Here is a 26,966-nt window from a genome sequence, read left to right as displayed (position 1 = left end):
TTGCAATACACAACACCAAAAACAGTATTTTTCTATTAAAAAAAAAGTCAAATGTTAAATTTGTTTTTATTTGCATTAATAACAAAAAAATGAATGTATTTATTGCATGTTAAGTGTTTTATATTTCAATGTTTTGTTTGTATAAAATTCAAATGGTGGGACTTTTTTTTCTTCTATTTTCTATGTTTTAATAAAATGTGGGCTTTTTTGTATTTTTTTTTATTTTAAAAAGGCCAGAATGAAAATGTAATTTTTGTTTTTCTATACTTAACACCAAAAAAGAGCAATAAAATGTTTTTTTTTTTTTTAAATCACAAAAGCTGAACATTTCTTATCAGGTCATTCCGACTATTGACAACATTGTGCAACTATTTAAGATTCCGAGAGGTTTTCTTAAGACTGTCCTTGAGGGAATGGCACCAGAATTCCTGTGTGGCTGTAGCTGCCGTGTTGAGGAAGGAATCAAGCACATCAGGTGTTGTGGTCACTTTCAGTCACGATAGGCTAGACAGCAGAAGCACGATAACAGCCAATCATTACAGGTGCTTCTGTACTCAAGGCTGTACATGGCTTGCTGCCGTGCTGAATCAGTGTCCTGTCACTGACTGTGGAATCCTATTGACTCTGTTACACAGGGGGTCCCATTAGTCGAGGGATCGTGGGCAGAATTGTTAAGATTGGTCGACTTTCTGTTTCTTTCAGGTGTGAAATGCAAATGCATGAGATACAAATGCATGATGACCTCATATGAGGGTCCCCCCCTATAGAAAAGCAATGGAAAGAAATGGAAAAACTACTTTTTCAGTGTGCACGAAAGGGTTCAGCACAGAGGAACGAATTCAGATCGCTGCCTGATTTAACAGTAAACATGCTAAATCAGAGTAATACACGATATTGCCAATGATACTGGACTTAGGGCACCTTGTAGATTCACACCTAGTCTACAGACCTCTCCACCTGTTCTTTCTAGATCTCAGCCATAAACCTGCAACCCCAGCTCCTCTCTGTCCACAGCAAGAGCTCCTATTACACAGAGGGCTTTAAGAGCTCTGGCATTACCAGGTGCCCGGAATTGGGGTGCCAATGTACCCCATCACGACATACGATACAGCAAATTCACATGCGCTACCCACCCACTCAAAAAGTGTGTACTAAAGAACAGTGGCCCTGGTTAAAGATAATCAGAAGAGCAGGGAAACAAATCCAACCAAATACACTATAAAAAAAAAAAAATAATAAAAAATACAAAACATTTTTAAAGCCAACCTTTTTATTATTAATAATAAAGAAAAAAATAAAAGGAAAACAAATCATTTACAAGGCAAAGCATGTCAGAGGGCAGTCAGCGTGGACTACACTGTGCAGCTGAACGTAACCCGACACTAAGTGCACCGAAAACGGCATTCTGTCAAAACCAACCCAACCTAAATCTGCTCCACATTACAGCCCGCACCCCACCCAGCCCGCCACACACCACATGCAAGAGCAGGAACACACAGCAACACTCTGCTTCTGCACAAAGAGGGGGCAGCGGGTTACACGGATCAACTTTTTACAACTTTTCACTGCATTTCGTTTTTTAAGGTGGTCCAAAGAGCCAGGGGCAGCGCACTGGCTCAGCAGGGATTGAAGTTTATTAGGAAACTACCTCCATTCCGGCTGCAGCAAGGAGCTGGCTATAAAGCCAGAATGGTGAGCATAGGGAGGCAGGTTCCTCATCTCTGTAACTATCCAGGTGTGCGGTCAAGAGAACACTCTGGGATGACATCAAGACACATTGGTAAAAGAACAGGGGACAACACGGGTATAAGATATTAGTCCAGAGGAGGAAAGCAGAACTAAAGCAACAGCTTCTGGAACGGATGCTTGAAAGTGAGGCATCTGACATCCGAGCCAAGGCTGGCTGCATTTCCACGATACTGACTCGAACTCGCTTAAAAAAATCACTTACAGAGCCTGCGCTTGAAATGGTGGGCTTGGGCCTGAGTTCATCCTGCAGGCGTTTCTTGTTTATTTTAATTGTAACAGAGCCCATTGCAGCCCACGGTTACAGTGCTGGGCAGCTAAGAATTGCAGGTTGGGTTGATTATTAAGAGACAAGGCAATGACAGTTCCGGAAAACGGAGTTGAAAACCCACCAAACTTAATTTAAAAATCAGAGCCCCGAACAGTATGTTGGAATTAGTATGAGGTAAGACATTGACAATAGCCAGTCCCAGCTGCTATCACTACAAAGCATCTGTGCTTCAATCTGCTTTCCTCGTCTTTAACAAGCAGGAAAAAGAACGGACTTCCTCAAGCTCCAGCTCTCTGAACCACCTTATAACACATGCAACAGAAATGCTCTTTGCAGCATTTCAAATAGAAAATTAAACACACAGAAAACATCTAAACTAAAAACGTCTTGAATTAGAAAACATATGTACAGTACGCATCATCCTCTGTGAACTGAAATGTCGCTAGGCCCTCGAACTTAGCTCTTTTTTTATTGATTATAAATGTTCTCTATCTAAAGGAAACATGAGAATAAAGTCTTAAAATGTCTTTAAAAAAACCCCCCAAAAAAACAAAAGTAGAGCTGACATCTGTATTTATAGAGCGTTTAACTGATGCGCTATAAGGGGTATGTTAAAGGCCAGTCCCCATCGACACTACAGGACTGCACTTCAAGATAAACTGCACAGGCTCACCACACCTGTACTTGCACTCGTTCACAGATAGCAACTGAAACTCTACCTTAAAACTGCATTTCTTTACTCAATACCTTTTTAAATCTGCAGGCTACCTAATATCAATGTATTGATACCAATATCTACTCCTGCTTTATTTAAAGTATGGAGTAAGTCAATTAAAACGAAAGTTTTATATATAAATCTTTGGTGATTTTCTTTCTGGCTCCTGTCAAAGTACCCCTGTTGTAGGTCACAAATATAAGGTGCATCACGACAACAACCCCCCAATATTCCTCAGTCTGATTGTATTGCTTAAACTTTGCATATTAAGAAAATGGTTTGAAAAAAAAAAAAAAAAAAAAATAAAGCCAACAAACTAGTTTCAACAACAACAACTGAAAAAAAGTTTCCTGAAATAGCCATGTGCCACGGAGGTCTTTGATTCACACGCATGCCCATTCCAGCTAGCCTGGTCAGACATGTCCTAATAGAGAGTTAGATTCAGGAAGAAGAACCTCTGTGACAGGCAGGGCGGGTCTGTGCCTGACGTGATCGGCTATCAGTCCTGAAACCAGACCCCCTCCTTGGCTCCCGTCCCTGCTGGCACACTCCGCAGACTCCGCATCGTAAACCAGCAAATGCCAAAGGTCCTGGTATTCAGTGTCCACGGGTTCAGGGGACCCTGACCTGTGGAAAGCGTGCACAGAGCTGCTCCATCAGTGTGATCGGCTGTTCAGCAACGTACCTGGGCAGCTCCAAAGTGTGCTAGGGGTGTTCAGTGGTGCTGAATGGATCTCATTGTAGATCAGCCCGCTCGGAAAGAGCCCAGGTTTTTATAAAGAGAGTAATGAAAAGCATCAACTTATTTAAATTGTGTTTTAGTCCGATGACGCACACAGATTAAGAATAGCCTCAATTTATCAAAATATTTCATATCAGGAGGATTTATTTATTTTTTTTCCACCCCAATAATGATTTAAACAGTCAAATATTTACAATAGTTCGTTGCTGAATCAAAACCCAGGACTGTTAGGCTTTGTTTGCCAAGCAGTTGGAACAAACTGGGTTGCGGATGAGTTGGAAATCTGGACATTTTTCGGGCATGTATGTGGTGGCTCCACTGGGGGAAGTGGAGTTCTGCAACTCCAGAAAAGGTCCTGCGTGGTAAACGGCACACCCACATAGTGAGAGTTTGTGGAAGCAGAGCTATGGATCTTGCCGTTTCAGGCTGCAAACAGCTGTCAGAGCCTGGGCTGAGCTGGTGGCTGACTGCGCTACCTGAGATTCTGCAGACGTGAAAAAGCAAGTGCCGGAGCCAGCTGGAGTGAACAAACAGCTCTGGAAAAAGCCATTGAGGAGCGTCAGAGCGGTCTTCTTTATATGTCTCCGAGACGGCTGCAGACAGACCAAGCATGCCTTCAAATTCAGCACACGCAATGTCTGCTCCTTCAAAATAAACTTTCTTCATCAGCTACACTGGCTGCAGATCCCCATCATCCCTGGCCAGCAGGACTTGTTAGTCAGTTAGTTAATTAGTTATTTACAACTACAGAGTTGAGACTATGGGTTGGGCAGTCCGTTGCTCCAATTGGTTACCAAGTTATTAGTTTTTATTCATGCATCTGTCCTCCATTTTTGCAAGGATCCTTGAAGTAAGTCACTCCCGTGGAGCTGTGGTTTACCCAGGTGGAGCCAGGCCAGTGCTCTGTAAAAGATACCACTTTCAATGACTTCTTACCCAGCCTCCCTGCAAGAATGGAGGCCAAAGCACCGTCCCTCCAAGAAAAACACCCAGACAAAAATAATTCTTAATAAAAAATCCATATATTACAGCATAAAAAAATAAATAAATAACAGCAAAACTATAAAATTGCTAAATTTAAAGGTTTTTTTTTTTAGCAAAAACTTTGTATAACATGGAGCTCACAGGCTTCCACTGTCATGCTTATCAAAATCTGCTGACAAACCAAAAGAAAAAAGAAAAACAGCCAGCTCACAGATGCACAAGACATACAGATCTACCATAAAAGCTGTATACAGTACAGTTAGCACTGTCTATGGGAAACAGCTACCCATTTCAGCTACCCATTTCAGCCCCCCCCCCCCCCAATTTAAAACAGAATGCATCGAGCATGAACCATGAAATGGTACCCATCCCCCTCGGTTTAAATACCCCAGCCCCTGGTCTTCAGTGCAGAAAGGAATTATGGGAACTGTAGTTTTCTAGGCATATCGAATCCTTTATAGTCTTTAGGGGCCGTGGAGTCAGGAGTAGGAATTCATTAGTTAGATGGAGTCAAAGACAGCTCCACGTCCCAGATCTTAATGCCAGAGAGAGACTAGGAGACCCGTGTGCCACCATGTCTTAGAATCGCTTTCAATGCACCCCACAGACTGCTTTTCAGTCTGTGCACTCTTCGGGCAGAATAATCAGTAAACTTTTAAAAAGAACAATTTCGGATACCACTGAATTCAGGGAGATAAAGGCAGGCGAGACACACGTGACGAACCGCACTGCACCTGAAACGTAAACAAGCAAGAAAGTCACAAGAGGTGAGTAAAAAAAAAAAAAATAAATAAAAAAAAATATTGGGGTCACCAGAGATCATCTGGACAGGACAGCCCCCACTCACATTCACAAAACCAAAACCAAACCCAACCAAGCCTTCCCTCGTTCTCTCAATTCCACTCCACTCCGGGCCACGCGACTCGGACCCCTCCCTCCCTTATCTGTGGCTTCAGTGGGTTACCATCCTGTGGCTGCGTTCACTCACTCACGCTGCAGCTTAACTCAGTGCTGTGGTTGCCTAGCCACAAATCTTCATCACCATCATCATCATCATCTTGATTTTCTTTGCAATCTAAAAGGTTGTTAGGTCGAGAGAGAGGTCATTTCTATTATCGAGGAACTCACAGTAAAGCCTCTTTTAACAGATCCCTTCAATCTAAACTCCCTCCCTCCCTCCCTCCCTCTCTCTCTTCTTTCACTCCCTCTTTCTCTTGTTTGTCATTTGTTTTTCGCTCAGAGGAATTCATTTGTGTCGTATCTTCTCCCGTGCGCTGCTGGCCCGCCCGCTCTGGTTTCATCCCACTTTGGCCCACTTGAGGAAGGCTGGGATGTCCCGGACCGGCACGTTTCGGGTCAGCGCTTTCACTCGCAGGTTCCGGTCGTCCGTCAGCAGAACCACCTCCCTGCGCAGACGAATGGGCTCGTCTGAAATCAGAGAGAGAGAGAGAGATTATTACAGAATTCTTCAAAGTGGTGTAGGGGGTAAAATCTATGATATAATAAAATCAATGTACACAGAAAACAAATGTGCAGTCAAAATTGGCAACAAAAGAACTGATTTCTTCACTCAGGGGCGGGGGGTGAGGCAGGGCTGCAGTCTGAGTCCAACACTGTTCAATATTTATATTAACGAGTTGGCTACGATGTTGGAGCAGTCTGCAGACCCCGGCCTTACTCTACACAACACCGAAGTCAAGTTCCTGCTCTATGCAGATGACCTGGTCCTGCTGTCGCCCACAGAGCAGGGGCTGCAGCGGAGCCTGGCACTGCTGGAGCAGTACTGTCAGACCTGGGCCCTGGCAGTAAACTTTAAAAAGACCAAAATAATGATTTTTCAAAAAAAGGCCAGAACTCAGGGAAACAGATACCATTTCACCCTAAACAACACTACACTAGAACACACCTCAGACTACACGTACCTGGGCCTGACTATCAGTGCGTCAGGGAGCTTTAACCTAGCAGTGAATGCACTAAAGGAAAAAGCCAGAAGAGCTTTCTATGCCATCAGAAGAAGATTCTATAAAATCAATATTCCTATCAAAATATGGCTAAAATTAATTGACAGTGTCATCCAGCCCATTGCGCTGTATGGAAGTGAGGTATGGGGTCCACTCAGTCAACAAGACTACACTAAATGGGACAAACACCCAATCGAAACCCTGCATGCTGAACTCTACAAAAACATCCTACAGGTGCAAAGAAAAACACCAAATCATGCATGTAGGGCAGAATTAGGCCGTTACCCAACACTCATAAATATAAAGAAAAGAGCACTAAAGTTTTGGATGCACCTAAAGAAAAGTGAATCAGACTCCCTCCAGTATGAGGCCATGCAAACCCAAGAGCTCAGCCCTGAAAAGAGTCCTCTAAGCCAGCTGGCCCTGAAGCTCACTGCACTGAACCCAACTAATAATACTAAAACAAACCAGCTTCAGGGCAGCACTGCTTACCAGCCCCCAATCAGAGTCAACCAAATTATAAAACTAACCAAAAACTGCTATCTGAAACATTGGGACACAGAAACAAAATCTCAAAATAAACTGGATTGTTATCGGGCCCTAAAAAGAGATTACACTCTGGCAGAGTATCTCTCTACTGTCAGAGATACAAAGCAGAGGCAGATCCTGACCAAGTACAGGCTCAGTGACCACAGCCTGGCCATTGAAAAAGGCCGTCACCGGCAGACCTGGCTTCCTAAAGAAGAAAGGCTCTGTGGTCACTGTGAGACAGGAGAGGTTGAGACAGAGATGCACTTCCTTCTTCAATGTAAGAAATACTCGGAAAATAGACAAACTTATTTTAAAAAATTTGCAAATTCCCTCCCAAACTTCCCAAACATGACCAACCCTGAAAAAGTCCCAATCCTCCTGGGAGAGGAGAGAAGCACAGCCCAACTAGCAGCCCAGTATGTGTCTGCATGTCACAGATTGAGGGACACACAATGAGAGCTCTGCACAGAGACACACACACACTTATGTATATACAGTATGTATGTTGTTGTGTATGTAGGCATGTATGTATTAGGTAAATGCTTATTGTCCTGATACATGTTTATTGTTAGTACTGTACTTTATAAATCAGTTTGTTTATATATATGTATTCATGATGCATTGTATATATACATGTCTGTATTGTATAATTGCTTTGGCAACACCTGCTATTGTAAGTCATGCCAATAAAGCACCATTGAATTGAATTGAATTGAAATTGAGAGAGAGAGAGAGAGAGAGAGAGAAAGGGAAAGAGAGAAAGAGAGAGAGAGGAAAGAAAGACAGCATCACAAACTATCACAAGCAAACCTAACCAGCGCAGGATGATATTGTCTTGGGATCACTTTTTTAAGAAAGTGGATTAAATAAGTTTTCATCATGGGTCCTCCAGGGATAGAAACAAAGACTCCCATTGCACAGCAGTTCCTGGTTTTACTATAAGTTTATTAAGACACACATGAGCTTGTTACCTGTGCACTGTGGCTCATGAAGCTCGTAGTAAAAGCTGGAATGGGTGAAACTGCACATACCCGCTCTGCACAGTCACAGACACATGGCTGCCGCTCCTGCTGTGCTGCATAGTGTTTTTGAAGAGAGCTGGCAGGCAAGCAGGCAGCCTGTCAGCCCAGTGCAGTTAGCTAGCAGGCACAGTACATACTGCAGAGGTATTCTTTACAGTACAACTGCCACTGCAAAGCATGCTGAGCCGACAGCTGCCAGTGCAAAGTCTAGTTAGACAGCCCGGAGCTCAGGCACAGCACACATCACAGGAACCGTGTCAGCCACCTGGAATGAACCCTTTGGGACGTATTTTGTGGTGTGATGCACCTCTAAAACTTTTACTACTGCAGAAAAAAAGTTTTTGGGCAACAGTATACTGTGGGCTCTCATCGTGAGTTGGTTAGAGAAAGTTTTTTTTGGAATAAAATAAAGATTTGTTTGCATGAATCTAGGCCGACAACAGATTTGTGAACAACTGAATCTATCAAAACTCTCATTCTTTAAATAACTCAAGCAAAGGGAACAGTGCCCTGCACTTAAGAAAATCCCTATCCTGACGGGAGGAATGGAACCTCTCCATGCATCCGCTGGTGGTTCTTTCCTCAAACAGAACCAGCCTCTGGGCACGGTTTCCCCCACACTGCAACGTCACAGCACTCAGAACCCACCTTCCCCCAGTGTTTTGACAGCACTGTGTTGAAGTCCAGACGCAGTGTGCAGAGCCATGCTGCGTCATGGTGTGCAGGGTAAGCGGGGCTGACAGAGTCGCACACACTAAGTGACAGGTTAATCTGCTCTGCAGGCAGGCAGGGGAAAGGGGTTTCCCACAGTGGGAAGGGAAACGCTGCTCAAAAAACAGTCACACCGCAGCCAGCTGCCATCTGTGTGTGTGTGTGTGTGTGTGTGTGTGTGTGCTTCAACTTATACCCTGTTTAACTGCATACAACTGGCAAACACACAGAGTCCATTTCAATACTGTTTAATACCAGTTTAAGGTGCTGATGCACAGTCCTACAATGGCTCGGCACTTTTCATGTCTGTGCAGGTGTCTGCACCTGGCTGGAATTTTATCTCTCTCTCTCTCTCTCTCCCCCCCCCCATTAAATGTTTTGATGGATTTAGGAGCTTGTGAATAGCGCTGGATTGACAACAAAACATACTGTACCCAATACACTGTATCAAGCATGAAAAAGAAACAAAGGAAATAAAACGCCCAACAGAAACCACTGTACACACAACCAAAACTATAACCAGTTCATGTGCAACCGCAACAAAGCATCGTGCCTGGATGGTTGCTCTCCGTCAAGCCTGGCTAAGACTCCACCCTGTGCATCACGGCTGGATGCTCCCGGAGAGCTGCTCTCAGCCCTGGTTGAGTGCAGCTGTGCTGCTGCCTCTCCCTGTGGGTGGTCCCTGGAGCGTTACCTTTCTGAGTGGGCATGAAGTCCTTGGCTTTGTCTTTGCAGTAGTGCAGGCAGCAGGACAGGATGAGGTCATCGTTGTTTCCCTGGGACGGCACAGACAGGCAGGACTCAGAAACAGACAGGCCAGCCGCCTTCATTGTAAAATGCTGCAGCTTCCCTTACAGAATTGCTAGTCCTACACTCCTAGTCCCCGAAAGAACCCCTCTCATAACTATACATTCCCTTCTAGAACTCCAGTCCTGCTGAGTCGCCTATAGAACCCTTAGTCTAATACTCTGTAGTGTATGAGGGGGCGAGTTCTGTGGTGCACAAGGTCCCCTAAAGAACCCTAGTCCTATACTCCCAGTCCCATATAGAACCCCTCCCTATACACTAGACATTCCCCTACTGAACCCCAATCCTGTTGTGTCACCTATAGAAGCCCTTCCCATACACTATACTAAGTCCCCTACAGAACTCTAGTCATACACACAGCCCCACCACACCTTTCCCTATAGAAGTCCTAGTCCTGCTTGTCCCCTGTCGCTCCCCCAGTCCTATACAGGCCCTCGCTGTACCTGCTGTCCCGTAGGGTCCTCGCTGCGGAAGGAGATGGACTCCAGCTCATTCCCCCGGCTGGTCAGAGCTCTCAGGCAGGGCTCTCTGTTCTCGAACCCGCGCTCCAGGAAGCCGATGGCACTGCGGGCGTGCTCCTGAACCTGCCGGGCGTGGCTGCCAGTGCGGTACTCCGTCTCCTGCCCCCGTGCCAGCCCGTCCAGCTCCGTGATCACTGCGGGCACAGACAGGGGAGGGGAACCAACCGATCAACACCGAGAAACTAGCGTTCGCGTCCCAGCCCACCTCCCCGATATACAGCAATACTCTCCTTCCCTCTGCCCCAGCTCACCCAACTCCTGGATCATCGAAGGATACAGGCAGTGAGGAAACTGGGGCCATTGCAAAGGTTTGACCAGACTCAAACTGATGCCCAGCCTTAGCTGCTTAGTTATGGACTGCAGGGAGTCGGGTAGCACTGCAGGCATTGGTACGAACCGCCTCTCTCTGCCTCTTTAAATAAGGAGCTGAGAGGCGAGCAGGCTGCCCCCCTGCTGGTGTTAATTGATCCATCACTGTGGCAGGATTAGTGCTTCCCTATTAAACTGCCAGTCCTTCCTCTGTTTTGTTTTACTATAAACAAATTAAGTGTAATGTTTTTTGTTTGAGCGCTTTGAAAGCTCTCTCACCCTCTCTCTTCTCCTGGTGCTACTCAAGCAGTCTGGTGCAGCTAGAGCAGCCTGGTTTAAAAGTGACACGGAGCTTGGGGCATGTTTAAAACTACACCGCATTTCATTGTGTATTGCACCTGGGAGGCAAACACTGCGACTTTGGACAGTATTGTTGCCTTCCTCCAGTAACCCACCACTGTTATTGATCAGCCATGAACTTGACCCTGTAATCTCACCCTTGTCCTGAACAGGGTACCTACAGTCTCTGGGACAGGGAATCGAATCTCTTTGCAGGGAATGCACAGCTCCCTCTCTCCCTTCTCTTTGGGTGGCTGTGACTCTTGTCCCTCTTTCTCTCAATCTCTCCCTCCCTCCTTCCTTTTCAGCCAGACCCCCCACAGCCCCAGCCAGTCCTGCAAGATACGCAGTTTACCAACACAACGCAGAGCCTGGGAGCAGGATGGCTTTTTTTTCTTCTCTCTCTCTCTCTCCCTCTCTCATCACTTTTTAGAAAGAACAACCAATTGCAAACAGGGATCAAAATGATAAAATTGTTAATGACAGATCATGTAAAACCTTACAACACAACCCCTTTTAACTTTTAGTTACAGGTCAAACAGTAGTGTAAATAGTAGCGGGCTGCTTAGCACATTGTCTCGGAGAGCATTTACAAACAGCGCAGTAAATGAAAGCTTGGCTGTGCCAGGCTGTGCTGCACTCACCGATGAGGGGCACCACCAGTATGTAAGCCTTGCAGCTCAGCAGCTTGGCCAGACCGCTCAGGTGGTCAATGAAGCCGTTGGTGTCGGGGACCAGGAACACGGGAGTGATCTCAATCTCCAGCTGCCTGCAGGGCTGCAGCACTGCCTGCAATACAACACAGCACACACGGGGGGGGGGGGGGCGTTAGAGAGGAGGGGGGTAATCTCAATGTGCTGTAGCAGCACAACGCACAGCACAAGAGGAGGTGGGTAATCTCAATGTGTCTGTATCAACACAACCCGGCTCTCAGTCTGTCTGACACAACAGCAGCAATACAACACACTGCAATAAAACCAAATAAAACAATAGCAACATTGTGTGGTGGCTTGCTTACCCCATGCTGTTGGAACACAAACACGGTACAGAGAACGCAGTACTGCACGGGGGTCAGACAGCCAGCAAACTCAATAATCATGTTGTGTCTAGAGGACTCGGTACTGGGGGGTGAGGGGATCTGAGATCCAGCAAGAGTGTTAGACTCCTGTCTTTTTGAAAGTTGAAATGTCTACTTGAGCAGTATCACTGTAGTGTAGTTACTTGATAGATCTCTCGCCTCTAAACCAATTAATGACGTCTTACATTTCCACCAAGGAAAAATCTGTCCACACAAGGTAAAACCAACTTTTAAAACATTCTGCTTAAACTCTAAAGAACAAGCAGAGTTCATACTCTTGTCTCAACATCTCAACAGGGAGCACTAACCAAGGTGTCCTGGAGCTGGTACTTTGTGCAGAACTGTATGTCTGTGACTGCGCACGTGCGTCCCCGCGTCTGTCTGTGTCAGTGAGTGTGTGGAAGGGGAGTTTGTCTGTGTGTGTGTGTGTGTGTGTGTGTGTGTGTGTCAGTATGTGTGTGTTTGTGTGGGTGGAAGGGTTTTATTTATTTTTTTGTCCTTTGCAGTTTTTTTCCCAGCTTCTACCCGGCAGATCTGCTGGCAGCGGACAAGATGCCTGTGCTGGATGTCACGTCTCCCTGAGATCCCGGAGAGAGGAAGAACAGGATGAGAGGAGTGAGGAGGGGATAGGATCAGAGGGGAGAAAGAATGGGAGAACAAGAGGATGAGAGAGAGTGGGACAGACACAGCATGGTAAGAAAAAAAGGGGGATAAGCGGGGAGAGGGAAATGGGGATACTATTAGATATGAGATAGATAGATAAGACTGAAATGAAGGGAGGGAGGAGGATGAGAGGAGAGTGAGCAGGCGAGCTAGCTAGCTAGCGAGAGCAAGGTCACTGGAGACTGTGCCAAACACCCCCCCAAAGGGGAAGTGAACTGCGCTTCTTTTCAAACACTGCGGCCGACTCTCCAGATTTATTTGTGTTTGTGTGAAGAGAAAGCTGCAGAACCCCTGGCTTCAGAAAGGGTGGCGGGGGGGGGACTGTCTGCTTCCAGGACAAGCCTGGCTGATCATACTGATATTAACTCCTTCACTGCCAGCAGGGAGGGAGGGGGCATTCTCTGCTCTCAGCACACACTGTGTATTGAGTGTGTGCCTGACTCAACAGACCTGACATTCATTTTTTCTTATTGGGGATTTTGTCTTCTTTAAAAACAAAAAAAAAAGTGACTTGACTAATGTTTTAAGTCACTATTGTTCAATGGCGGTATTACCTCAGGTTTGCAAATAACTACGGAAATTCACAACTTTACAAAAGCACCACTCTATTACAGGCATGACCTACTGTGCCTCTTTTCATTTCCACAGTAAATCACACCGATCCCAGAATTTTATTTTTACATCAGAATTGCTGCTCTTAAGAAGCCAAGTCAGGTTAATTTGGGTAATCATTAAAATCAGGCAAGTTTATTTTTAGCCCAACGTATCACAACAGTCAAAGGTTTTAAGTTTTAATATCACATACTTTAATTTTTTTTTTTTTTAATCTTTTATGTAGAATCCTCCCGGATTTTCCTTTTTTCTTGATGGCTGGTACAGGATAATAAGTCAAAAGTGGAATTCTTCACTTCTCAAAATAGCTAGTTGTGGGGGTGGGGATTTATTGGGAAGACTAAAGGACTGTTTGTACGGTCTTTCAAACAAACGTGTAATTGGGGTTTGAGAGGACACACATGGCGCTGCTTCACCCAGGCAGGCACACAGAGCTGCACTCTCTTTTCTGGGGAGTTTTGAAAGGTTTCTGGTGTCCCAAGCCAGCAGGCCGAAGCTGGCTGACTGATAACTCAGAGACTGAGAGAGAGGGTGTTTGGATCCGCTGTGAGAGAGAGATAGAGAGAGAGAGAGAGAGGAACGCTGGTCTGAACAGCTGCAGAGCATCAATACTGAGGACACTGTATCAAAGAGGAGGAGGCAGCGGGGCCTAGTGGTTACAGCTGAGGGACTGGGAGGGTCTGGTTCTACTGGTTAGAGCTGAGGTACTGGGAGAGAGGGACGATGGCTTCAGTGGTTAGGGACTGGGAGGAAAGGAGAGAGACGGGCTGCCTATAGTGGTTAGTGCCGATGGACTGGGAGCCAGAGCGTCTGGTGTTTGAACCCCATAGCTCAATAATGCCCCTGCGATGGTGAGGTAGCCAAGCTAGAGCTGTCAAAAACAAGTTCAAATCTGCTCATACAGACAGATATACCCAACCACTTCAGAATATTTAACCCCCCCCCCCCCGCAGCCACCCCCTAGCCCTGTGAATTGAAGTTTAATTCATGCTGAATACACAGTAATACACACAGACACAGCTCCATCACATCAGGCTGTGTTTCTCAATGGATCATGACCAGGGAGGTGGGCAGATATTCAGGCTCAACAGAACCCCCACCCCAACAAAGGAAGGGAAAATGATCAGGGAGCCCCAGCACAGGCAGGTATGAGCTCGGTATCCTACACCGCTCTGTATCTAGGCAGACAGGGATGTGCGTGTGTGTGTGTGTGTGAGTGTGTGTGTTCATGGCTCGAGGGTGGAAGCGGGGGGATACTGGTGAGCACGTCGCAGGCTGGCAGCGCCCCAGCACACACAGACACAGGCAAGTGTGGGCTCCCATTGTTCCCAGTCTGGAGTCAGGACAGAGAGAGCGAGAGAGAGCGAGAGAGAGGGGAGCGTGAATGGGGAGTCAGGGCTAGGTGGCGGCTGCTATATTTAGACAGTTACAGGTTTCACTGTGTGCCGGGCTTCTCAGGAACTGGGGGGGGGGGGGGGGGGGTGGATGTGTGTCGTGGAAACCAGGAGAAAATATAATTAAAAAGAGTATTTTAGGAACTAGATTCGGGGGCAGGCTGGAATGTGGGCCGTGCGATCATCAGAGTAGAGAGAGGTGTGTGAGAGCATTTGAACGTGTCTGCATGTCCCACTACGTGTGAGGAAGTCTGTGCTTTCAGAGTGTTAAGACTGTGAAGTGTGATTTTAGGCATGGTCTTGCGTCATGTGTCAATGCCTGGTGCTGAAGGGGTTAAGTCTGCCAGCTTCAATCCTCTGATCGTGTATTTTTAATATACCGCACATACGTATATTTTAATGCCACTGGGCAACACTAAGCTGAAGTTGTGTCTCATCCAGTGTGTTGAAACCTGGCTCTGAAGGGGTTAAGTCCGTCTCCCCTGCTTTCCTCTTGCAGTTAATGTCTTGCTGGTTTCCTGCGCCTTGCCTTGCCCAGCCCTGACCTCTCCTATGAGTCCTGCCGCTGAGACACGTACGCAGCTGACCAGCACTTCCTCCCAGACACCGTGGGCGAGGGAGCGAGGGGGGCAGGCACCTTCAGACGAGCCCCCCCCACCCCCTGCCCGTTCAGTAATCAGCGCCATCGAGGGTCGCAGACACTCGAGTGATGCTCACTATGGCACTGTGCCAAGATAGAGACCACCGTTCTAAAGCTCTACGACATCTGGTAAAGTTTCACATAACATTCAATGCAACATTTTTGCTGTTCTTCTCAAATTCAGAGAACGCTTCTCAATCCGAGCGGATGAGGATGACGTGTGTCCTTTGGCATAAGTATGAGCAGCACAGTACAGTCAAGACAAGGTGAACTTGTTCCCCCATGTTTTTTTTCATTGTACACAAACATGTGTTTTTTCTATTATTAGAGCATTCTAGTGGTGACCTGAGCAGGCTTCGCATGCTGTCACTGGCTGTTCCTGTTCCCCCGACACGTCGCTCGTATCTTGTGTTAAGATAACTTCACGGGTTTCGTTCTGATGTCAGGATGTTTAAAATAACAAATTATGTAAGCTGTGTTGCGGAAGTATGTACAGCACACCAACCCCTGAAACCCCTTTCTCCATCACAGATATCATGCTACTGTAATATTTACCAAAGTGTTTATTATTTCCTGTAACGCTGCTACAATGCTTGTGCTGCCCTACACTTTTACAGGGCTTTAGTAGTCATTTTCTGTAACTTTTAACTGTGTTTTTCTTTTTTTTTTTGGTTGTACAGCACTTTACAATGAAACTAATACCATTATTAATATTTTATCATTCAGGATGTTATTTGCTGTATGTTTCTCTTTAGTTAAATGCTCTGTAAATGATCCGAGTTGAAATGTTTGTATTTTTTCTACTCTCTCTGGTCTGACCTGACAAGATGAGGACCCAGTTGAGCCCACTGCTTGCTGGGGAGGCTGGCCCCTGCATTTGCCTGCCAGTCTTGTCTGTCTCCAAGGACCGTACAGAACGGGCTCCAGCCCAAAAATCAATCTAAAACCCCAGTATACGATTTGTATTAAAGAAAAAAAAAAAAAAAAAAAAAAAAAAGGAGAACACGCTGGGATATTAATGATAGTTATAAATTGTAATCAGCAGACCAGTTTCCAACCTGTTAAGTGAGTCAGTGTTGGCAGCCAAGGGGCCCGGCCAGCACAATTAGGGCTAAAAAATAAAAAGCAGCAGTGATTTAGCAGGAGGTAGAGTGAGGCTGACCCCAGACCCCACAGCTGAGGCAGGGAGGACCAGGTGCCTGCTCTCCGATACTGTTACAGGCACCGCCAGCCTGTCTGTGTGTGTGTGTGTGTGTGTGTGTGAGAGGAGGGGTCCTTCAGGACTGCGTGTGGACAGCCCCAAGGAAAGTACAGCACTGAGTTCTCTACACTAGACTGTATTGAGTTAGCTGGTTCTCAGATCCCCAGTACAGCACTGAGTTCTCTATACTAGACTGTATTGAATTAGCTGGCTCTCAGATCCCCAGTACAGCACTGAGTTCTCTACACTAGACTGTATTGAATTAGCTGGCTCTCAGATCCCCAGTACAGCACTGAGTTCTCTATACTAGACTGTATTGAATTAGCTGGCTCTCAGATCCCCAGTACAGCACTGAGTTCTCTATACTAGACTGTATTGAATTAGCTGGCTCTCAGATCCCCAGTACAGCACTGAGTTCTCTATACTAGACTGTATTGAATTAGCTGGCTCTCAGATCCCCAGTACAGCAATGAGTTCTCTGTACTAGACTGTTTTGAATTAGCTGGCTCTCAGATCCCCAGTACAGCACTGAGTTCTCTATAGTAGACTGTATTAAATTAGCTGGTTCTCAGATCCCCAGTACAGCACTGAGTTCTCTACACTAGACTGTATTGAATTAGCTGGTTCTCAGATCCCCAGTACAGCACTGAGTTCTCTACACTAGACTGTATTGAATTAGCTGGTTCTCAGATCCCCAGTACAGCACTGAGTTCTCCACACTAGATGGATTGAATGTGCTGGCTCTCAGATCTCCATTACAGTAGTGATTTACATACAATAATGTATTGAATTTGCTGGTAATCAGAACCTAAATATTCAACTTGAATTTACAGGCTTGGCAATTAACTAATAGCTGGAGGGCACACACCTATCCACCTCTCTCTCTATTCATGTCTATCTATCAATCTGCTTTTATCTCTTTCTATCCCTCAATCTCTAATAGAGTGAGGCCCAGTTTTACTGCGGGCAGCTAGCCAATATCTGGAGGGCACATACACTTATTCTTATGCACACACTGTCACACATGTGCAGAGTCTTTCTCTCATTCTTTCTCTTTCTCCTTCTCCTCTTTTACTGCCAGGCCGGTCCCTGCAGGAGAGGCGTGCACATCTGGCCAGACAGCTGTGCCTGGAAGGGGTTCAAGGCTGCGAAATGGAGGAGAGCTATCCGGTGTGGCGCCCTGGGCCCTGTTAACCAGGAGAGGGGAGAGGAGGGGAGAGGAGAGGAGAGGGGGCCTGTGGGCGAGGGGATTTATCCACTCTCCAATCTCATTATCCAGCTATTAGATCAACCAATCTATCAAACACTCACCTGTATCTCTTAGCTCAATCTATCTATCAAACACTCACCTGTATCTCTTAGCTCAATCTATCTATCAAACACTCACCTGTATCTCTTAGCTCAATCTATCTATCAAACACTCACCTGTATCTCTTAGCTCAATCTATCTATCAAACACTCACCTGTATCTCTTAGCTCAATCTATCTATCAAACACTCACCTGTATCTCTTAGCTCAATCTATCTATCAAACACTCACCTGTATCTATTAGCTCAATCTATCTATCAAACACTCACCTGTATCTATTAGCTCAATCTATCTATCTACCAAACACTCGCCAATTCCATTTTTTTTATTGATTTATTGGTAAATGTGTTTATCTCAGGATCTACTGAGATGCAACATTCAGTAGCTATAGTGCCCAGCGAAGGTCATTATAAAGCTATAGTGCCCAGCGAAGGTCATTATAAAGTTACAGGACCCAGGGAAGGTCATTACAGTGCAGTATGGCCCTACCTGGATCTTGTCTCGTCTCCTCTGCTGCTCCGCCACTTTCACAGTCAGGGCATGCTTGCGCGCTCTCAGCTCTCGGAAATCATCCTCGCTGCCGCTGGCGTCCGGCTCAGAGTCCTCCTCCATCGCTTCAACCAGCACGTCCTCATCCTGAGAGGGGTACAAACACATAACCAATCAGAGCACCGCTCACAACCCCCCAACCAATCAGAGCACCCCTCACAACCCCCCAACCAATCACATCACCGCTCACAACTCTCCAACCAATCAGAGCACCACCTGCAACTCTACCACCAGGAGTGAGTGAGTGAATGAGGGAGTGAAGGAGTGTCAGTGTGTAAAAGTGAGAGAAAGTGCTTTGGGGGGAGTGGAGCGAGGTCACGGCAAGGTAACAGGAAGCTTGTGATTAATGCTGACGAGTTCTCCAGGCTGCATTAATGCACACACCTCACCAGCCAGCTGCACCACTCAAGCTACGAGCAATGCTCTTTCCTTTTCCTTTATAAGGCACCAGGGCTATAGGGAGATGGGGGGCTGACTTGGGGGTCTGCAGCATAGACAGAATTCAGCAGCCTTGAGAACAGAATTGGGGAGCCCCGAGCCCTTTAACGTCCACTCTCTTTACAAGCCCACAGCACACTGGAGGCCTCCGAATACTCCAGAGGAGAAGGGGTTAATCAGGAGCTGGGTGAAAGGAGACCCCGGGCTGCAAAGGTCCCTTGAGGGCAAGCATTCAGGCCTCCAGTTATGGGACGCTGCCAACAGGTCCGGTCCGTGTCTACATTGGGCGTGAGTCGGCCTATTCGCTGATGTCACAGTCCAGCACTCCCCCCCCCCCCCCCAGCTCTCAACAATGTCACAGCTTAGCTGGAAGCGAGATTAACTTTCCCTTAATGAACTCGTCAACCCCCCTGCCTTCCACAAACAAACAGGGAGCGCAAGGGACCGAAGCGATGTGACGGGGCTGAAGCGCGGGCTGTTCCGCATAGCTGTGCGAAGCGGTGGAGAGCTGCCCAACCACCTCCGCACTGCAGCCTCCCGGCCACGCTATCGTCAGATTCAGATAAGGGAAGGAAAGAGGAAAAGAGAGGGGAGGGATATGCAAAGGAAGGAGTGATAAAGAACACTTTTAAATATCGGTAAACAAACGTATACATTTGTTTACCGATAAAGCTTGCATGTTAAGGAGGGGGGTGAGAGTGAGAAAGTTAGAGAGAGAGCATGCGAAGGGCACAGTTGTGTGTGAAGCACTGCCGCTGCCAGCAACTCGATGACATGAGGATGTGAGGGGGGGGAGGGGGGGGGGGGGAAAGAGAGAGAGAGAGCTCTGTTTTCCACACAGTCCTCTAGGGGTCGCGACCCTTTCCTGTACGTGCAGCAGCGAGGCCCCTCTTTTGGAAACGAAAACACACTGCAGAGTCTCGGGCATCAACTTTATCCTGCCGCTGAACTCCCAGCTCTCACCCCCCAGCCTTCCAAGTCCCACTGAACTCCCAGCTCTCACCCCCCAGCCTTCCCAGTCCCACTGAACTCCCAGCTCTCACCCCCCAGCCTTCCCAGTCCCACTGAACTCCCAGCTCTCACCCCCCAGCCTTCCCAGTCCCACTGAACTCCCAGCTCTCACCCCCCAGCCTTCCCAGTCCCACTGAACTCCCAGCTCTCACCCCCCAGCCTTCCCAGTCCCACTGAACTCCCAGCTCTCACCCCCCAGCCTTCCCAGTCCCACTGAAATCCCAGCTCTCACCCCCCAGCCTTCCCAGTCCCACTGAACCAGCTCTCACCCCCCAGACTTCCCAGTCCCACTGAACCAGCTCTCACCCCCCAGCCTTCCCAGTCCTGCAGCCTCACAATCCATTACTAGCCTGTTAGCTCCACGCACAATCCATTACCAGCAGCCCCACTCGCACTCCATTCCCCAAAAATGGTTATGCAAACCAAACGCTTTTTATGACCAGCTGTTGTTGTACACTTGGTATAACAATGTATACAAAACCCATAAGTGTAAGGAATGACTTGGTGTGACCTATCACCCCCCCTCCTCCCCCCGCATGCTCACCCATTACCCCCCCCCTCCTCCCCTGCACGCTCACCCACCGCCCCCCCTCCTCCCCTGCATGCTCACCCATCACCCCCCCTCCTTCCCTGCACGCTCACCCATCACCCCCCCTCCTCCCCTGCACGCTCACCCATCACCCCCCCTCCTCCCCTGCACGCTCACCCACCCCCCCCTCCTCCCTTGCACGCTCACCCACCACCCCCCCTCCTCCCCTGCACGCTCACCCATCACCCCCCCTCCTCCCCTGCACGCTCACCCATCACCCCCCCTCCTCCCCCTGCACGCTCACCCACCACCCCCCCTCCCCCCCTGCACGCTCACCCACCACCCCCCCTCCTCCCCCTGCACGCTCACCCATCACCCCCCCTCCTCCCCCTGCACGCTCACCCATCACCCCCCCTCCTCCCCTGCACGCTCACCCACCACCCCCCCTACTCCCCCTGCACGCTCACCCACCACCCCCCCTCCTCCCCTGCACGCTCACCCACCACCCCCCCTCCTCCCCTGCACGCTCACCCACCACCCCCCCTCCTCCCCTGCACGCTCACCCACCACCCCCCCTCCTCCCCCTGCACGCTCACCCACCACCCCACCTCCTCCCCCTGCACGCTCACCCATCACCCCCCCTCCTCCCCCTGCACGCTCACCCACCACCCCCCCTCCTCCCCTGCACGCTCACCCACCACCCCCCCTCCTCCCCCTGCACGCTCACCCACCACCCCCCCTCCACCCCTGCACGCTCACCCATCACCCCCCCTCCTCCCCCTGCACGCTCACCCACCACCCCCCCTCCTCCCCCTGCACGCTCACCCATCACCCCCCCTCCTCCCCCTGCACGCTCACCCATCACCCCCCCTCCTCCCCCTGCACGCTCACCCACCACCCCCCCTCCTCCCCTGCACGCTCACCCATCACCCCCCTCCTCCCCTGCACGCTCACCCATCACCCCCCCTCCTCCCCCTGCACGCTCACCCACCACCCCCCCTCCTCCCCCTGCACGCTCACCCATCACCCCCCTCCTCCCCCTGCACGCTCACCCATCACCCCCCCTCCTCCCCCTGCACGCTCACCCATCACCCCCCCTCCTCCCCCTGCACGCTCACCCATCACCCCCCCTCCTCCCCCTGCACGCTCACCCATCACCCCCCCCACTTCCCCCTGCACGCTCACCCACCACCCCCCCTCCTCCCCTGCACGCTCACCCACCACCCCCCCTCCTCCCCTGCACGCTCACCCACCACCCCCCCTCCTCCCCTGCACGCTCACCCATCACCCCCCCTCCTCCCCCTGCACGCTCACCCATCACCCCCCCTCCTCACCTGCACGCTCACCCATCACCCCCCCTCCTCCCCCTGCACGCTCACCCATCACCCCCCCTCCTCCCCCTGCACGCTCACCCATCACCCCCCCTCCTCCCCCTGCACGCTCACCCATCACCCCCCCTCCTCCCCTGCACGCTCACCCACCACCCCCCCTCCTCCCCCTGCACGCTCACCCATCACCCCCCCTCCTCCCCCTGCACGCTCACCCATCACCCCCCCTCCTCCCCCTGCACGCTCACCCATCACCCCCCCTCCTCCCCCTGCACGCTCACCCATCACCCCCCCTCCTCCCCCTGCACGCTCACCCATCACCCCCCCTCCTCCCCTGCACGCTCACCCACCACCCCCCCTCCTCCCCCTGCACGCTCACCCACCACCCCCCCTCCTCCCCTGCACGCTCACCCACCACCCCCCCCTCCTCCCCTGCACGCTCACCCACCACCCCCCCTCCTCCCCTGCACGCTCACCCACCACCCCCCCTCCTCCCCTGCACGCTCACCCACCACCCCCCCTCCTCCCCTGCACGCTCACCCATCACCCCCCCTCCTCCCCCTGCACGCTCACCCACCACCCCCCCTCCTCCCCCTGCACGCTCACCCACCACCCCCCCTCCTCCCCCTGCACGCTCACCCACCACCCCCCTCCTCCCCTGCACGCTCACCCATCACCCCCCCTCCTCCCCTGCACGCTCACCCACCACCCCCCCTCCTCCCCTGCACGCTCACCCACCACCCCCCCTCCTCCCCTGCACGCTCACCCACCACCCCCCCTCCTCCCCCTGCACGCTCACCCATCACCCCCCCACCTGATTGTCGGCTTGTTTTCCCTCCTGGCTTCCCGTTTCCTTTCCCATGGTGTCTGGGACGGTTGCCATCGACACATATTTTCCACCCTTGAATGCCAGCAGAGGCTCTTCTTGTCCACAGAGCGCTTCCAGGAAATACTTGAGCACCGTGACCCGCTTACAGTCCGCAGCGATGGCCTAGAAAGAGAGAGAGAGAGAGAGAGAGAGAGAGAGAGAGAGAGAGAGAGAGAGAGAGAGAGAGAGAGAGAGAGAGAGGGGGCATTAGAAAGAGAAAGAGTGATAGTGAGAGTTCACAAATAGGGGGGAAAAGCAAAGCAATTCATCTCCCTGACAGTCCTGGCAGATCTTACATGTTAACATCGCGGCTCTATAATTGTAAGCCTGGTCTTATTGCACTGTACTATTATTATTATTGTGTTAGATGATGTTAGTAAGGATGAAGATCAATAAATCACATCTGGGGGGCAGGGACACCAGTGGTGTTAATACGGAAATTAAAAGGAGAGGCTTTTAAGACTTTTTAGATTGTTAAAATAGAGACCTGTGTCTAAAAGGCAGCCAGAAAGACGAACAGACCAACAAGAAGATAGCAAGCTTGCTTTAAAACATCAGTTGACAAAACAGGAGTGGCGTTATTGACCTGGACTTTAAGGTAGTAGACAGGAAGTTTGTTTCTTAGCAGTTCTGTAGAATTCTCTCACAACTTAACCCCCACCCCCGCACTTCACCTCACCTCCAAACAGCTCCTTCACACTTTCGAGGCCAACTCCAGTGCCGAAGCGCAATGCTGATTCAAACACAACTCTTGAAATTAAGAGGAAGGCAAAACCGCAAGTAGCTGACTTTGCAGTTAATTTCACCAATCGCTGATGCTGCTGCTGCTGTCTGCTCCAATGTGCCAGCGGCTCTCCATCTCAGCACAGCTAACTCACAGCCCGCAATGCAGGCAGCCACTTTCTGCAGAGACACGCGTCGCTGCCAACTGAAATTAGCAGCGATTAGGAAGCCTGCCTGCAGGGTCTGTATCTCGCAACTCTTCTCTTCGACCCCCAGTTACACGACACGATCGAAAGCTGTTCAAATCAGAAGCATGCGATTTGCCGTGACTTTTAACCTGTGGGTTGCAAGTTCAAACCCAGCCAATTATTGATCTGGTGGCTGTTTGGGGGGGCTGCAGTAAGTTATTGGGGGGGGGGGGGGGGGTTCTCGAATCAAAAAAACAAACGAAAACATGTCACAACCGCTTTTGTTTGTGGCCAAGGCTGACTCGTCTGTAACTGTCTGGTTTCCTCATATGCCTCTGAAAAGTGCTCATTGGCACATGAAATCCAACCACAGTATTTTTTCCTTGGGTGTCACTGGGAGGTCGCTGGGTTAAGCCTCCTTCACACTGAACAGCAATGGGGAAGTAAGGCGCTGGGAACCAGCATCCAGTATCGGTGTTGACCGTAACCTTTTACAACCCTGCCATGACCCTTTGCAGCAATATCATAACACATTCCTCTTTTCATGGGTCATGTTTCATTTTCTTGTAAAGCACTGTTCCTATTTTCAGACAGGTCCTTGTATATGTCTATGTTACCATGAACCTAAAGCAATTGAGTTCTCATAGACCTACACTGCAGTGCAGTACAATGCATTCTCCTGTAGTGTCTGTCAGGTACTGTGCAGGGTTCTCAAGGGGTTTGTCAGGGCACTTGTTCTAACCCGGGTTTGAAGACGTGAACAGCCTCACCGCTAGGTAGGAAATTCATACAGGAAGCAGAGAGCATGGTAACATTTTTTTTTCTTATTTCAAAAACACACACTCCAGTCCCCCTCTCTCTCTCTCTCGCTCCCTCTCTCTCTGCTGTGGTTCCCTCAGCTCTTTTGTTTCAGCAGGAAGTTGAAGTGCTTTATACAAATCGTGTCAGCTTCCTCCCCTCTGGTCTAATTTTAACCGGCTCGTTATAACAGGGTCCGACAGCCTGCCGACCTCAACTTGACCCGTATCCACAAACCAGTGCCCCAGAGCTTGACCTTAGGCTAAAGCTTTCTTTCTTTACAGAAACTCCACCAGCAATATCTCCTGGAAGTTGCTTCTTTTCGTGTTAACACTTCATTAACAAGCACAGAAACTCCAGAAACTGTACTTCACTATTGCCGGAAGCTGTCTTTCTCCCAGTCCCTCAGCTCTAAGCACTCGGCCACACTGCTTCCCTCCCTCCCTCCCAGTCCTTCGGCTCCAACCACTAGGCCCCACTGCCTCTCTCCCTCCCAGTCCCTCAGCTCTGACTAGAGCCACACTGCTTCCCTCTCTCTCCCTCCCGGTTGCTCAGCTCTAACCGCTCGGCCCTGCTGCCTGTTAATGGTTCCTGCTGATCAGTGCTGTATAAACTCCAGCAAGTTGCCATGGCGGCCCACAGATCAAACGCAAGGATGCTGGGCATCTGTTTGAGCTGCATATCCGGGCCCTGTGGGAAACGGCTGGGCTGGGAACTCAGCCAAAACTAACAGGGCTGCCTTGGTGAGCCCCACTCCCCTCTCCCTCCCCTCTGAACCAAGGCATTTAACCCCTTCACCTCTCTGTAGCTGGCACAGTACTAGTACATTTGGTTCTTGGTTCTGTACTTTAGGGTTCCAGTAATGCAAGACGATAAAGCTGGGATTCAACTTCACATGGGACTGGGAGAGGAGCGGTATTATGGCACAGTGGTAAGAGCTGAGGCACTGGGAGGTGGAGGATCTTAGTGTGGAATCTTAACCACCTTGGGAGGGGTCTGTCATTATCCCATTGTGACATGCTTCTCCATAGAACTTGACTAATTTAACTATGAGAGATCAATTGTGCAATCTGAACGAGGAAGTTGGGAGGAGGGGGGCAGGCATCATTGTGTAGCTGTTTCTAATTACGACTGCGAGCGACTGAACTATCGATTCACTAAAGCTTGTGGGTGATTATTAAGTGCTCCGTCACTTTGGGTTTGTGATCTAGTTTATGTGCTCCCTCAGCTTCTCTCCTACACAATTAAATGAAAAGTAATTGCATTAAGGCTAATTTAAAGCACCTGTTGTTTTAGACTAGTGACTGTCTAGACGGATACTTGAGCCTGTCTATGACCCCTGGTTTGCAGTGAAAAGTGGCAGAGCGGTGTCATTTTATCACAAACACAAGCCGCATGTGAAGGTGGGCTGTAAGAACAAACTGTGGAGCTTGTCCAGGGGTGGGGGGGTGGGGGGTGGGTGCAGGCTTTGGGGTAAAAAAAAAAAAAACAGTTTTGGGATGATTTGTAATTTTAGCTGTGCTAATAGCAACAGAACGTAAGAGCACCTCAAAAGCGCTGCAGTGTTCAAGTTAACTAAAAACTGATACATTTAAATGAAATCTAAAACAGTGTAGATTAAACTTATATTCTGTCATGTCAGAATATAAGTAAATAAGTGAGTTAATCAATTCAATAGACCCCGTGACCGTAGCACCTTATTCTGCATTGTGAAGTAGCAGGCTATTGAGCTACATCAGAAGATCAGATTTCTTTTTTTTTTTTTTTTTTTAAACAGATAAAAAGGTGTTAAAACACCTCACTTCATCCAATAATTTCGAAACTGCAGTTACAAATTCCTCAGCCTAAACCGAAACCTAAACCCTGATTGTTTTAAATCTGGTGGTTGGGGTGAGTGTGTATCGAGGATAACTCAATGTGTAGTGCTGGTTGCTGCATTTTACGAAGAGGACCTACAGAATAAGGGGAATTGATTGCAAAGCAAAAAAAACGCCTGCAGTTAAAACAGTGAAAAACGATCACAGCCGCTACAAAAAAAGAAGGGACCTGTCCTTCATACAGACAGATGCTCAGGCTTACACATGGGTATACAGTACATGGCTGAAGACATGCAAGGTGTGTTTATAAAGCGACATCGTTTTACAACACGGTTGGCTGCGATTGTAAAACTGATAAAACATTAAAAGGATTTAGATTTTCAGTGTTTCACTTTACCTTCAACCTCCCAATTCAAAAGTCCATGTGCCTATTTGCACGACTGCGCAGTTCTGGTTTGCTGACAAGCTTGTCGTTTGCATCTACTCGCATGCGCTCAGCCTACAGCAAAATGAGCATTTTCGAAGGATGGAGTCAAGTGGTCAGTCTGATGCATTAATAATACTGAGTTCTGACGTTACAAAAAGTTTCCCCCAAAATCGCATGTTGAGAGCATACTTTAATTTGAAAGTTCCTCGTAATAAATACCCGAGAGAAACTCACTTCCACAGATAAGGGTCTTACAAACACGTACACAAGCTCTTTTCTTTTATTGAACTCAAAACCTGCATCTGACACTCCTCCACTGTGTGTGTGTTTGATCACTTCCTAATCTAGCCATCATCTCACCTGTGCCTATCTGCCTGTCTTACCTGGAAAAGGGCAGGAGTGTACGACAGCTACTGCCACTCGCATCAAGAAAACTGAATGTCCCATTTTGAGGTTTAAAGATTTGGGATCAATCTCTGTGCACACGGAACGGAATGGAATTTTATAAAGTGTGCTTCATGTTAGCTTGGCACGGCCCTGGCGCAGGGTACCAGCGGAAACGCTTGCGTGGCAACAGTTTAACTTGGAAGAACCACAGAAACCTAATGAGTACATTTACAGCACTAAAGTGTGAACTGTTTTCCCTGGCAGGTGAGAACAGAATAAGAGAGAGGGAGGGAGGGAGAGAGAGAGAGAGAGAGAGAGAGAGAGAGAGAGAGAGAGAGAGAGAGAGAG

General features: G+C 48.8%; 1 protein-coding gene across 2 annotated transcripts in view; it reads right to left on the bottom strand.

Annotated features, from left to right (window-relative positions):
* Positions 1 to 1,252: 1,252 nt before the first annotated feature.
* Positions 1,253 to 26,966, bottom strand: part of LOC117964268 (telomerase-binding protein EST1A-like) — a 71,914-nt gene continuing 46,200 nt past the window's right edge. Inside the window, exons 14-19 of one of the 2 annotated variants that reach the window (XM_058997938.1) lie at positions 22,225 to 22,401; positions 18,045 to 18,191; positions 11,304 to 11,448; positions 9,934 to 10,145; positions 9,378 to 9,459; positions 1,253 to 5,886 (exon numbers count right to left, since the gene is read on the bottom strand). In XM_058997938.1, the coding sequence (XP_058853921.1) occupies positions 5,756 to 5,886; positions 9,378 to 9,459; positions 9,934 to 10,145; positions 11,304 to 11,448; positions 18,045 to 18,191; positions 22,225 to 22,401 (894 nt within the window). In that variant the 3' untranslated portion in view covers positions 1,253 to 5,755. Of the gene's footprint in view, positions 5,887 to 9,377; positions 9,460 to 9,933; positions 10,146 to 11,303; positions 11,449 to 12,852; positions 13,557 to 18,044; positions 18,192 to 22,224; positions 22,402 to 26,966 lie in introns of those variants that run through there. The other variant, XM_058997939.1, reaches the window with a different exon arrangement.

The sequence above is a fragment of the Acipenser ruthenus genome, chromosome 24 (genome assembly GCF_902713425.1).
Source record: "Acipenser ruthenus chromosome 24, fAciRut3.2 maternal haplotype, whole genome shotgun sequence".
Classification (NCBI taxonomy): domain Eukaryota; kingdom Metazoa; phylum Chordata; class Actinopteri; order Acipenseriformes; family Acipenseridae; genus Acipenser; species Acipenser ruthenus.
This window is presented reverse-complemented; position numbering and strand designations above follow the sequence as displayed.